Source organism: Tauraco erythrolophus, chromosome 2 (assembly GCF_009769465.1).
Source record: "Tauraco erythrolophus isolate bTauEry1 chromosome 2, bTauEry1.pri, whole genome shotgun sequence".
NCBI lineage: Eukaryota > Metazoa > Chordata > Aves > Musophagiformes > Musophagidae > Tauraco > Tauraco erythrolophus.
The window spans coordinates 88596595-88611640 of NC_141466.1; the positions used below are offsets into that span (position 1 = coordinate 88596595).

Here is a 15046-nt window from a genome sequence, read left to right on the forward strand (position 1 = left end):
TGATCCCACAGGGCGCAAGATGCTGAGTCCTTTCCTAGTTTGGCTTGAAACTCGAGTTAACACCTTTTGAACTCAATATTTAGCAGGTCTTTCTTCCTAAATCCTTGAACTATCTAAAGTATACAAATGAGAGACTTTACTGTTTCTTATTTTTCTAGGAATGGTGTTTGGCAGGTTTTTGAAATCCTGCCATTTGTGTTTCCCAGTGAAAATTCGAGGCAAATTGACTTAATGTTTAAATGCTTCATCTAAAATGAATTTACTTTCCCCACCCCCCACTTCCAAATGCAGTGTTTTGGATAGCTTAATAAATGCTAAAATATTTTTCGAGCTTTTTACACAGAATTCAAGAATTTAAACACAATAATCTGAGTATCTTGGTATTGAGAATCATGCATTTCAGATCAAAAATACTCTTGTCTCTGATTACTTTGGTAGTTCACTAAATTTTGTGAAATATGTTCATTAGTATTTTATTTTCTTCTTCAAGTAACTTGTACTGTTGTTGGGGAATGATGAATATTCTGTAGTTTCGTTCAAATTTTGTAAGGTCAAGGAAAAAGTTCTCAATGTTTCTGTTAATTTGAGAGGAATATGCTGTGAACTAAACTTACATAACTTGGTGTGAACTCTTCTTATTTGCACTGATGTTCTGATAGGAAAAATAGTCCTGTATTTCTATTTGTTTCATCACAGAAACAAAAACTAGTTTCACAGCTAAGTGTGTAAGACCTGTAAATTGATTATATCATAACTGCATATTTGAAGATGCTAACACATTTCTTTGGCTCTTGGTACGTATTTCAGGCAGTGAATGCTACAACTAACCCACTCATTTGACTTGATGTTGTAGCCCTACATTCTTTATAGACAGACTTGACATTGCGTAGCCTTTTTATAGTGTTTCTCTGCTGAGGAAAATAACATATAGGAAACATCCTTATATGCTATTACTGCAGGAAGTATGAGACTCCAGTGTTTCTTGTGACTCTGAGTATTGCAAGAAGCTGCAAAATGGAAAATAAAACTCTATTACAAAACTGAGACCTTTGTGTGGAAATGACAATTAGAACACATACTTGCTCCAATTGAATATTGCACACCTTGCACACTGTTTAGCATTTTTGTAGCTCAGATGTCTTGCACCTACCCAGCTTGCCCAGTCCATTCTCAGCTCACGAATACAGTGGCATGTGTTGCGAGGAGAAAGGGCCCATGTGAGAGACTTTGTACTGAGATTTCTTCTGAAATCCCAGTGACCTCTCCTACTTTTTCCAGTGAAATCCTCGTTACTTTAGTAGATAATTTCAATATTTTTCTGACTTGATGTAAAATGGTAGAGAGAAAAAATAACACAGAGATCTCTTTAGGATATTTAAAAACTCAAGCAAGGGATTAATGGAATAAACTGATTTGTTAATCTTCACAGGAAAATTTGATCATTTCTGCTTGATATAGTTTATCAGTGAAAAACAAAAATTCTCGTTATATGCTAAAACATTTGGGAAAGCATTTCTGACTTTTCCTTTGTTTTCCTCTTTTCCTCCCTCCTCTTTTCCTCCCTCCTCTTTTCCTCCCTCCTCTTTTCCTCCCTCCTCTTTTCCTCCCTCCTCTTTTCCTCCCTCCTCTTTTCCTCCCTCCTCTTTTCCTCCCTCCTCTTTTCCTCCCTCCTCTTTTCCTCCCTCCTCTTTTCCTCCCTCCTCTTTTCCTCCCTCCTCTTTTCCTCCCTCCTCTTTTCCTCCCTCCTCTTTTCCTCCCTCCTCTTTTCCTCCCCTCCACCTCCCTTCCCCCCCCAGCATTGTCTTGTTCAGACTGTTTTTTACCACAGGCCACTCTTTGAAACCTTTTGTGGATAGAATAGTGTTTAGGGGCTTTCCTTGTAACTTGAAATGCAAATCTCTTGAGGATTTGGAGGCTACAAATATAGCTGGTAGTTTGAGTATAATACAGCAGGAAGCATTTTTGAAATTCATTATCTCATGCTTATTCTGCATGTATTTTAAGCAGTTAGAAGTTTTTGATTCATAGCCATCTGCTTTAAATATTCTAACTGCATTTCGTGAAGGGAACTTTCAGCACTTTTCCTTATTAATTCTGGGTGGTGGATTTTTCTTTTCCATCAGTTTCCTGTTTTTCTTTTGGCATATTGGATCAGTTCAGACTGTGGGCAATCAAGAAGTGAGATTCAGAGAGCCAAATATGAACGACCCCTACAGTAGCTGGAATTTGGAAAGAGCTTCCTGAAAATGAGATCGGGAGGGTGATGACTGAAGAGAGTAATGTAAACACATAACACTCACTTGTGTCTAAGTGAAGACTTCAGTCTGTGATGAAATGCTTAGCTGAGTTTCATTTGTTTTGCAGTTTGGTATTACCAACTTCTGTTCCCCTATGCATAGTTCAGTGTGTTTTTAATGAACAGAGTGGTATGCATTGAATTAATTATCTTTACAATGTAAACCTGACACTGATTTTTGCACTGATTTCAGAGTACAGCAGTAAAAGACAGGTTTCTATTTCTTTTGTATTGGAATAACTTTTCCTTTTTTTTTTTAATTTATTCAATTTCTTGGATAGCCTTTATTTCCTTTGTTTATGCTGTTATTTTTTATCTGCTGCATATTTTTCCACATGTGTGGGATTGATAGTTTTTATACATGGTTGTTTCATTCCTATTACTGACAGAAGATCTTAACTTTGGAGCAGAACTGGTTGATCAGTATACAGCCTTATTACTGACAATAATATCTGACTTTTCTTTCCTCCATTAATAAACATTAGTTCCAGAACGTCCTTGTTTTCTTCTAAATGTCATGGACTCCCCACTACCTCCTCAATCCAATTACATTAGAAAAGCACTGAAATACAGACAGTAATCATTCCTGGACAACATGAGAAAATAGCCATAAAACAAATATCTCCATAACTTTTATTTAAAAGTCTCAGTTATATTGTGGTAAAGCATTGTAATTAGTACTAGGAGTTTTTCAGACTTGGGCACTCATAAATCCATGTCAGACCTTATTAACAGAATGAAAGCATTTGATTGCACACATTGTGTGTGCATCCTAAGCTAAACTGTTTCTGTAATATGAAAAATTTTAATTTCACAACCTCTACTCCAGTATTTGACAACTTCATTTTTCAGGAAAATGCTGTCTGTGGATACCCATCAGTTAGGCAGAGTTCCAGCTAAATTGCATCATGAGCTTATTAATGCCTATCTAATCATATGGTGATGGCTGATTAATCACTTCTTCTGGCGCCTTGTTTTAATAAAACCTATTTTCTGTGCCACTGACCAGCAAACTGCTGTCAAATTTTATGTGTGGGGTAATCTTTGCTGAATGGAGCAAAATACAGCCCTCCTCCACTGATCCAAAGGGCTTGTGTGAAGGAATAATCACATGCAAGTGTCCTGCATGCATAATTTTCCTTCTGTGTTTAAGGGTTAGGGAAAACTTGTATTTCCTCACAGAGCTAAAAAGCTTTCCTGTGCTGTGGGGAAGGAATGGAGGCATTTTGGGACAGGAATGCAACTGTAGCTGGTGGGTTTTTGAACATTCAAGTCATCTATCTCCAACTGTGGAACTCTGAATTCATTAATTACTTTGTGTTAGTAAGCAGCAAGATAACACGGAGAGCTGGCAGCTTTATCATTTTCTCAGCAGGGGGAGAGGGGGAAAGTAATTTCATCCCTCATACAAATGGAAAAACGTAACAGTCCCTATTTCTTTTAATAAGTATTCTGTGTATTAATGAATAAGCCAAGTTATCAAGGTACTTCCTTAAAAAAAAAAAAAAAGAAAATTGGCAGTTAGATGCACTCTTGACAATTTAAGCTCTCTGATTTACACTAGCCTAGTTAATAGCGTATCTGAAAGTTAACAGCAGTTGTTAATATGACGGGCTAAAAACGTTTTCAGGTTTGCTAGCAGGAGCCTGACATGTAGGAAGAGCCAGAAAGGGAACAGAGGTCTCAATATAACAAACCAGAGCTCTTTCAATTTCCTAGCACTGATCAGAAAGTTTTCTCTTTTAATAAGTCATAGGTGCAGTAAGGAAAAAATTTTTTCTACAAATCAACCTTTTGAGGAAAAATCCAAACTATAGCTGCTTATTTCTGTAGTTTATTTTGTTTTCATTAGTCTAAGGGTTGTCTACAGGTGCCAGGCTTAACTCATGGAAGTAACAAAATATTGCAGCAGTAATTTTCTTCAGAAATTCTTTGTATAAGTCTTCATCAGATAATGGCGTCTCTTGAAAAGAGTCAGAGCTATTATGTGCAGCAATGCTAACTTGTACTTATTGCAAGGTCTGCCCTTCCAGACCTTGAATTTGCATAACCTAAATGCTTCTTACTGCAAAGAGAGAAAGTGAGAGAGAGAAGAGAGAGGAGGAGAGAGAAAAAAGTGGAGCTCAAAGCATTTCATGCAGTGTGGGCCTTTGTATCACGCAGATGGACTTACTGGTCACCAGTGGAAAACTTTATGAAAAGATGATATAGTTTAGAGACTTAATCTACTTAAAATCCTGACTATTCTCAGCCTTTTTAGAGATGCTCCAGTGCTAATAGGAGAACAGGAAATAAATAATTGGAAAAAAAACGCTAAACTTTTGCAGATAAATACCCTCATTTTCTCCTCAGTACACCTTATTTAGCATCAGAAGTGATTGTTAGCAGGCCATTTCAAGTAGGGCACAAAAAGACTTGGCTTTGATCAACTGCACTTTGATCGAATGTAGGTACTGGAAAAAATCAAGAGGTGCAGGCGCAATACTTTTGCGTTCTGCTTATCCTCAGGGACAGGCAAGGACAGGAATAAAATCATTATCTATTTGAAACGACAAAATCGTGACAAGCAAATATTTCTAGACTGGCACATGGGCTTTTCTTTTGAGTGTGCCATATTTGGAATGAGAATGTATGAGTACATATGGCATAAAAGCAAACACTTTTATTATCCTAGACAGGTTTCCTATTTTGGAGGAAGATGGCAGGCCTTTTTTCCAGCCTTACCATGACCACTGGATCTCTAATGTGCTCAAAATTTTCTTTCTAGGATTATGATCAGTAAAAACTGACTTTGGGGGAGAAAGAACTTAATTTATTTCTTCTCATTTAATTTTTCTGATCTATATTGCATACAGAGAAGGAACTAAACCAAATGGACATGAAAGTACAGCTCTTGAAGCATCTTGAAAACAAAAGTCTGCAATAGAAGACAACCCTGGCCTGGAAGAGAAGATATACTATCAATTAACTTGTTGAATAATAAGTTCAGGAAACCAAGGTGTATATGAAGACAATCAAGTGTTGTAACAGAAACGAATATATGATTCAATTTTCAATCTGTCTGGTTATTCTCATCTTGCTTTTTTCTGTTAGAGAGTTTTAGACAGAGGTTTTTCTGTATTTTCTCAGTTTCCTCAACTGAGAAACAGAAAAAAAAATAATTGTTTTTTAAATAAGATTTTCTTGCTTCAGTTCAGAAAAAAAGAGTATAAGTGTAGAGGAAGATATAACATCTGCTAGCTAGAATGAATTGCTTCATTGGCATTTCAGGTCACAGTCCCATCTGTGGATCGTGGCAGTATATCTATTGCAGTTTTCATAAATGGTTGTAGAGAATGTGTTTAGCCGTAGACATCTAAGATTCTCTTACACTGTGTGGAATAAAGTTCCTTGGTGTTTTTGTGTGCTGCTCAAGCAGGTGAAAGAAAACAGAATACAGAAGCCAGAGTTAGGAATGGTAGGCTGTTTTTTGAAGTAGCGTACTTTCCATCTTTGTGCACTGGTAATTAATGTTGCTGTATTAGTGGATGTTCAGCACGTGTTCTGTGAGCTTGCTTTATATCAAGATTTAAAAAGTGACTACTCATGATGATGAAAAGATTCCTCTTTATTTCTCTTCATCTAGTTCATGACTCCTTATGACAAGAGAAAATAGGGGTAACGGAACTATAATCCTGCTGTTTTAACTGACTTTTATGTCTGATTAATGTAGTGCTGGATGTGTGCAGCGCTCAGAAAAAAATATTTGAAAACCAGCCTTCCAGTTTGGATTAAATGCATTTAAAATGAAAGCTTGGCTGAAAAGATTGGAGATTTTACATGCCTCTGAAGAGAAGTCAGGAAATGCAGATTACCCTGAAGTTTCTGGATTAGCATTGCAGTAAATGATTAAGTCATAGCTGTATGTTCTTCATGGATGGCTTCTTACTGCAGTTATATGAAATTCTACGGGAAGTATTAAGGCTCTGTAGTATAGTGTTCTCATCTAGTTCAAGAAATTACTTTGTAATTTTAAATGCTGTCTTTGATCTTTTGCTCGATTCTTAGAATAGAATTTTGCATCCTTGTTTTTTCTCCTTATAGCACTACCTCTACACCTTAGATGTATAGATGTATGGGTGCCATACCATTTTAGTATCCGAAAAGCACTACTCTATAGGTTTAAGTGTCATATTTTTTACTCATTACATTATTTATGTTGATGGCTACTTGATAACAGTAGGTAGTGAAATAATTCTTTGAAGTTGAAGTTAGTGGCTTTCTGTAAAATGATTAATTATTGTAGTTATTAATTATTATAATTACAATCACTAAATAAATTCTAGAGACATTGTATCCTTCACCTCTTTGGTAACTCTGGTGTTCTCATGGCAAAGTAATAATTTCCTGTATCCACAACTGTCAGATGGCAATGAACCCACTAAATTTTGATATCTAATGTTAGTCAGTGTTGTGTTCTTTTCTTCTGAAAGTCTTCTGAGTACCCTGATAGCTGTGGAAGGAATATTTCTAACTGCATTTGAGGTATATATGATTCAAGGTAGATTCTCTCTACTGGAGGAAATATTGTAAAGGTAGATAGTCTTAGATAAAGAAAAAGAGGAAAATTAGTATATACCTATCCAATAATTCTCTTTTTCCAAACAATATGACTTAGTGATCAGGAGAGAAGGTGAGACAGAAGAGGAATAGTTATTGAATTATGTGGATTTGGATTTACTGTGACAGGGTAAAATTTACTGTGCTTTATGAAATAAATCATTATACTGTTCTTTCAGACCATGGTTAACATAATGTATGATTGAAATAAAATAGTTTGCATACTTTTTGCATGCCTTTGTAGTCTTTCCTTTATGACCATCATGTACGTGTCAAACTCAAAAGGGTTTGACAAGTTTGCGCAGTTTAAGTGGTTGTCCTGAGAGACTCCTGAATATAGGTGCTTTTGGCATATGGCAAAGCCTGTTGACAAATCTATTTAAAGATGGGTATATCAATGCAGATTTAGTGTGTACGGTTTATAAATACTTGGCAAATAGTTCACTTGACTCTTGAAGTTAACTGGTGTCCATTAAAATAAAGTAAATGGACAGTTCAGGAATTATAAAGCAATTGATTGTACAACTGATAATGTACGCTGAGTTTTGAGTGAATTCTTTCTGATTCCAATTGTGGCTGCCCTGTTCACTTAAATTTTGGGACAGCAAGAACTTCTCAAAGCAAGGCAGTAAAGTGTGAATCAATTCAGCTCTTTTTAGCATTGTCACATAGCCAATCACAGCCAAATTGCTTGTGATGCTATGTTCTCAGTGCATATACAATTTTAACAAAACAAAAGATCTATCAAAAGCAAGAAGGACTTGCACATGAATCTAACTTGGCTATTGCTTACTCCTTTTTTAAGACAATGTAGTTGTATTGTTTGCATTTAAACCATTGTCTGCTTTTCTAACTTATCAATGTCTTATTGTATCTTTCCTTATATTGCATCTATTTTAGAACTTTAGGTGTTTTTTTAGGAGGGATTTCTGCAGCTGTGCTTGATAACTAAAGTCACAGTAAAGATTACAAAAAAAAAAATTGAGGCAAATCACAGAATTTCTATTATAAATCTAAACACAGTCATATCAGAAGAGAGGTAGGAATTGACAGATTAACAAATGCTTATAAGTTTATCATGTTACTTAGTTGACAGGTCATATAGTGTTTTCTAACCTTTACGTGCTAGCAGGACTGAACAATATTGAAAATATAAAACTCCATTTTAGTGGAAATGTGTGTTAAAAAGTGAGAAAATTTACTTTCAATGAAACAATTTCTGTAGATGAGAACTAAATACATTGCCCTTTATTACAGTAATTTCACAAGTAAGCTGGAATACAAGTACTATTGGTTTTGAAAATTGCTCATAGTTTTCACTAAGCTATCTTAAATTATTTTTAAACTTTTTATGTGGCATCTTCTAACAAAAGGTCAGTGTGTACATGCAGTAAAACCACAGAAGGCTTGATATACTGCAGTATTTTCTATGCTAAGTGCAGAGACAAATCTATTTCAGATATACTACTATTGGTGCCAGCTGAGTTTTGAATAGTTAGTGCCATACAAACCTTTCCAGTATCTGAAATGTGTTCTAGTAGATATGCTCAATCCTTTCCGAGACTATAAAATGGTTCGAAGACTTTTTAGAGAAAGTAATTTAAAATCCTTTTCCTTAATGAACCTTGAAACAGTTTTTTTTAATACAGAACCTTAAGCTTTCAAAGTGATTCTCTATGATTCCCCATAGGAAAAATGAATGACATTTTGGTGTGCTGTTCTCTGTTCTTATGCAAGGTACTCTCTTATGCTGTAGGTTGCAGGGTCAGGGTTTGACAGTTGTGCCCTAATTTTGCCTTTCATAGTTATGGCATTCATTAAAATGGCAAACCTTGAATATCAGCCACTAAACCTTTTCAAGTGAATAATGTTCACTTACGACAGAGCTTTACTCAAGAGAAAATGGAGAAATATTTTGTGGGAAACTGTGCTGTATTTTTGCCTGGTTGGTACTGAATACAATGTGGAATTCATTCAGCATTCGTCTTCATTTGCTGCCTATCATCTGAAATTTAGATGGACATTTTGGGCTTTTAGAATTTGAAATGCTTCCTGTAAAATAGAGACAAAAAGTAAGGTATTGGCATTTTAAAGAGGAGATTCCAGAAGAATAGCTTCTACTTATACATTTTCTTTCATACTAGATACATTTCCGAAAATGTGAAATGTTAACTTCAAAATAGACTTTGATATGCTGTATTTAAGAAAAGAGATTTACTGATTTCTTGCTTTTTCTTTCTACAGCTAGTTGATGTGGAAAAATGGGTATGTGATTCTGTCTTTTATTCACTTGATCCCAAATGTTTCATGTTGCCACTGAGTCTAACCTGTCTGTTTTGATACCCTCTGTGTTCATGACCCTTCAACTTGCATGGCTCAAAAAAAGAGGCGAATGTATGGTCACGTCGGATCTGGTATTCCTGACTTGTCATTCCAGATTTCATGCTACCACAATGACGTTTCTCTCTTTTAATTTGATCGTGGAATTGTGTAATATAAATGTGCGATTATTGCCTGTCAGTTTTGAGCCTTGCTGTCTAATGTTATAACTCCATTCTGTAACCCATCCTGTCTTTTCCAGTATAGACACTGTAATCCTAAAATGCATGACAGTAAGATAATTAATACTGATAAATAATGTGTGATGCTGCATCTAGCTGCAAATAATATATATATGAAATATTTAATGATGGAGAACAGCTGCTACAGAATAAAAAAGATCATTCGTAGATCTTTGCAAATAAAGTCAAAGCACAGTTCTCTGCTGAATGTGTTTTTAAGGCCTTTCCTAGTGTGTCTGTGTATACCATGCATATTTGTTTGGGCATCTGATATAACTTCCCTATGTGGGACGTATTTATGTATGTTGTTCTCCAATGTAATCTCTAACATCTGCATATATATGAGTTAGTGGTCATAAAAGTGTGCGCAGAATTGTTTGTTTACATGTAAAAAGCTAAAAGCCTCTCTGAAAGTTTGGACCATAATAGACCTCCTTGATTTCTTAACACTTAATTTGAGCTGCACATGAACAGGATCAACCTCAGACATCCTTTGGTATATGGCCAATAACATAACTACAGCACTGGTCTCACTTTATTTCAGCCAGACATTATAGAATTTTAATCTGTGATTCTGACATGTTTGTAGTAAGTAGTGACTCAAGTTAAAGCTTGCTTGAGACTCCTGTAGGTAAGTACATTGTTTAAATGGTGTCTTAGGCTTTTCAACACCCTTTCTACTCATGCATTCCCAACTATCTATGTCATGTGACATATATATGTAGATGTTTATGATATTTATTAAACAATAGCTGCAGTTAAGTATTAATTTTAGCTAATTATATCAGTATGACAGCATTATCCGTCTTCTGTGAATCTCATATTTGTGACAACCAGCAAATTTTTATATGGATTTTTTGGGAATGTTTTTAAACCATAATAATGGCCAGGTTATCTTCTGATTTTGTCCACCTTTTTTATTATAAGTGAGAGGGCTTGGTTCTAAATCATTAGATTCTGTGTTTTTATTCCTGTGAAGAATTTTGCTATACAGAGAAAAACAACGATAAAAAGGAAGGTCAGTAGTATACAGGTACCTGGCCTCATACTTCACAATGCATGAAAAATCATAATCCAGAAGTTTATTTGCTACACTCTGACGTGGCTTGTTTTTGTCTGAAGTATTCAAAGAGTGTGTTCTTGGAAAATATAGTATTACCTGCATAAATACAAGTCAGATCCGCCTTTTTTTTTTCTTTTTTAAATAAATTCAGAATTTAGTAACATCAAAATCATATGCTTTGGAAAGACTGTTTCACAGAAATGTGTCAAACCATTTTAAAAAGAAATGGTTCTCATGACAGCAGAGCTAAATGTTTCCTTCTGAGTTACATTAGCTAAAGACTTTTCCTAATAGACCAATTCTGTAATCCAGACAACGTCCTGTCTGATGAGGATGGAGTGGATGCTAGCTTTACTTCAAATATGAAATTATTCTCTCTCAGATGGACCTCAGTTTGCCCTGTAAATCGGCTTTCAACCCCTCTCTGTAGTTCCAGAGTGTTACCAGAGATCTTATGGTGGACTGCAGATGGACATACTGAATTAATGCAGCAGAAGGCTGGTTGTTGCACGGCTGCATGATCACTGAGGCCAAACACCTCATTCTAATACATATATTTCTTCATAAGCTGTTTTCCAATGTAGAACTCAAGATAAAAGCAAGTGTATTCAGTTATGTCTAAGTATCTGTGGACACCTTGAAGTCCAAGCCCAGAGCCTAAGTTCAACAAGCTTCATGCCAAATTAATGACCAAATTAGTAACTGAACCTTGCTGCAAGCAGTTTCATGCTGTTCAAAGGATAAGCTGAAGTCATCCACTTCTGAGCTGTTCTAGCCTGTAAAGTGTGCTAATAAAAATTTTGGAAGGAATTACTCCAGTTCTGCTGTGCTTCTCCTGTTGAGTGACTATCATTTTTCTGGAGTTTTTTGTTGTTCCAAAATCTTTATTCTGCTGTAAGACACGTGCTAGCAGTTGAAGCTGGGTAAGAATTAAATGATTTTAAGACATTCCTGGTACCTTTGGTGTTTTCCTTTTTTCTCTCATGAAGTGTGACTGTGAGGGCTTGTAGGTCTGCTTCAGTACAGAATCAAGCAGATTAAAGACATCTCACCAAACATAAAAACTAATGGAAGTAAGACTTACCCTTCCCATCCCAGCTCCTATTTCATATTTGAAAGTGGCTTTTCTGCTTTTAGTTAAACTGCCAAGGGGGGAAAACCCCAGTATCTGATCAAAGGTATTTACTAAATTTCAACTGAAAGTTAGAAAACACTGAATATATCTTATTTACAGAGAAAATAGGAGTAATGAAATAAGCTGAAATTGAATAATGCATAGTGAAAGGAATTCCTTTCAATCGCTCATCATTTTTTCTCTTTTAGTATATTTATGAAATAAAGGAAATAATTTCAAAGTGTCTTTTGCTGTGAATTAGCAACTATTGGTGTTTGTTTGCAAATTTGAAATTTCAAGGTGGGTGTTGAATATTTTAAGGGTTTGATTTTTAAAGGACTTCTGTTCTCATAAAAGCACCTGAATGTCTGTCTTGACTTTCAAAACAACTGCTTAGCACTGTAACAGAATTCAGCATAAGGAGTGGGAATTTACTAGGGCATCTACGGTTTCTAAAATAGGGCCTTTTTAACATATTTGCCTACATATGGTTGGTGAATTATTTTGAAAATTTGGCATTTGAAGATCTTTTTACCTGAAGGGAAACTAAGTGTATTGGTTCTTAAATTTAGAATGCAAGGGACAAGGATTTTCATCCTTACATTGGCTAATGGCAAAGCCGTGCTAACTACAACATTGTAGAATTGTCTGCAACTTTTAAGTAGACAGAGGAATCTCTTCTGCTGTAGGTAATGGTAAATCTTTTTATCTTCCCCTCAAATAGTTATTGTATTTGCTCAGTTTTATGCCACTAATAAAACTAATTTTCAGTTTCTTTGGAGAAAAGAAACTTGCTGAGTAAGGAAACAGACTTTAGACACTTTTCGGAAGAATTACTTTCATTACAGAGACTTCTGAGTTCAGAAGTGAATAAATTCTGGCTTTGAGGATAGTGTGGACTGGATAAACACAAAAAGAACATGTGGATTTTGACTAGAGGAAACACGCTAGATTTGTTGTAGAATTTGGAGTGAGCCACAAAACAAAGCTTCAAGACAAACGGTTTTAGCAATATGTCTCTAGTGCCATTAAAGTAATTAGTTGCACATCCATGCTTTATAATCAGTATGATTTTTTCAATCATTAAATGAATTAAATAAGGACTTTTTTTTTGAGAATATTTTGTTCACACTAAGTTAGTTTACTTAAATGTGGATTTATTTGTCAGATTACTGTGGTGGGAAAATATGCTAATTGTGCACAAATATTTGATTTTAAAGAATTTGCATTCAAATTTTGGATATAACATAGACTGCAGAGGTGACTTAATGTAGGGAGTAATATTAGCAGTGTTAACATAGGATCACTCACTTATTCTCGCAGGGATCTTGAGGGGAAAATGCAAGGAGATAGCATTGTGTGATGTTAAAATGAACAGGCATATCGAAATGGAGTGACCACAGAAACACTGCTTAAACTGCCACACCTAGGGCTATAGTTTCAACCACTTCTGCAGTTCCGTCCTTAGTGTACTGTATATTGTAATGGATGCTAATTGCAGCCCGAATCTAATTCACATCATCAAGAGAAAGTAATACAAACTTTTTCTAAATACACTTTTTCTTTCTGGAAGAAATCTGTGTGCAAATCTGACTGAAACTTATTTTAATAGAATCGTATTATTTCCCACTGTATACTAGGATTTCTTTGGTGTTTCTCCTTCAGTCCGTATTACAGATCTGAGGACTTCGAGCTGTGTTCAGTGTATCAATACTAATTACTGTGAATTGCAGCAAAGTGTCTACTTTCAGTTTACTTGTTTTCCATACTTCTTGATTAGGTTAGTGTAAAGATCTGGTATTGCTATGTAAGTAAATACAATACTACAAGAATAGTACGAAAGATACAGTCAGGAGATAATCTCTAAATTAAAAGGATTTTAAAACTAATATAATTTAAACTAATGCATGATATGGACTACTTTATTGGTCAATTTCGCCCTCAATGCTATGTCTAAGTTTAATTCATAGGGGAAGTTGTGGACCCTTTATTCTGGTCTTGCTCCCCTCAACCTGTTGTGCTCCTTCACACTGGCAAGAACACGGCAAGCCGAATAGTCCTTGGAATCTCAGTACCAACTATAAACATCAGTGCGCTATCAACATTCTCCTCATAGTGAGTCCCAGACTAAAACCAAAACACAGAGCTCTTCTAGCTGCTAAAGAGAAGAACTAACTCTGTCCCAGTTAAAACCAGAACAATCCTGTCCTACAAAAATGTCAGTTTAATAAATCAGATGAATTGCACTCTAGAAATGACTGTCTTTTCCTTGACTGTGAAGTAAGCCTACAAAACCAGCTGAAATCTACGTAGTGCAGATAAATCTCATCCTTAATAACTCTTAAGACTGAGCTTGTTTTAAATAATGTTTCATGTTAGATATTGCATACATCTGTATGGTTTGTTAGGGTGTGTAGAATGTCACATTTCAAATGTAAATGTGACCAAGCTCTACTATCATTAGTGCAGCTCCACTGATGCTTTGTGTATAACTAAAATAACCTCATCACAATTTGATCTCCTCTTTTGCTTTTAGCTGAGTAGTGTTGAAGTGTACAAGAATTATTTGTTGTACTTAGTGACTGTATCAACATTATTGCAGAAGGATGTGATACTAGTACTTTGAACCCTCTGCCCCAGCCATTTGCCAGCAGCTGGGCAGCTGAGGCTGTCATAGTTCATGGCAGGTAACTTCTCAGGCTTGGCCTGAAGTTCCACAGGGCCGTTCTCTTCACATTCATGGACATAACGTGCATTTAAGTGTTTTCCATGAAGAGAAAGCATTTTTACAACGATGAAGTTTCAGAGTGTTCCTTCCCTTGGTGATTTTGAAGCAGTAGGTGGATATGTTCGGAATTCCCTCACCCACTGTTGTCTTTGAGGTTTTTTTGCTTGACGGGGACTGTTCATGGCACTTTCTGTCTCTAAGAATGACATGTAAATCATCTTTAAAATTATTAAGGAACCAGAGTAACTCTAAAGAACGTGATATGACAGATGCAAATAGATGACTATTGTTTCTCTCTCATTTGTTATAGTGCATTTAATATGTCAACTGAAGAGAATGGATTGTTAAATCTGGTCTTCCAAAAACTCCAGCACGAGAAGCTGCTGTATCATTTTAGTAATCAAGGAAAGAGATAAACTATTCACTTTAAATTGAAGCTAGTTAAGAGATTACAATCAAGCAGTTAAAATAAATTATCAACAAGAAAACCAGAAAGTTTCACAAAAGGACTGTTGTTTAATGTACTTGTAATACGGAAAAAGCAGTAGGGTTGCGTAATTCTCAAAATAAAACTTCATAGATGAATGACAGTTGTAAGTGACTGAGGTCTTTGATGGATCTGATCTCCTTGATAAACTGACAGTATGATGGCACATGAAATTTAGCACTGGCAAATATGGGAAAG

The 15046-nt window shown here is 35.6% G+C and overlaps 1 protein-coding gene across 1 annotated transcript in view; it reads left to right on the plus strand.

The window, feature by feature from the left end:
- The window catches only part of RYR2 (ryanodine receptor 2), a 333950-nt gene that overhangs the window by 38242 nt on the left and 280662 nt on the right, over positions 1-15046 (plus strand). The window contains exon 4 of the mRNA XM_086626085.1: positions 9140-9160. Coding sequence (XP_086482211.1) covers positions 9140-9160 — 21 coding nt within the window. The remainder of the gene's footprint in view (positions 1-9139; positions 9161-15046) is intronic.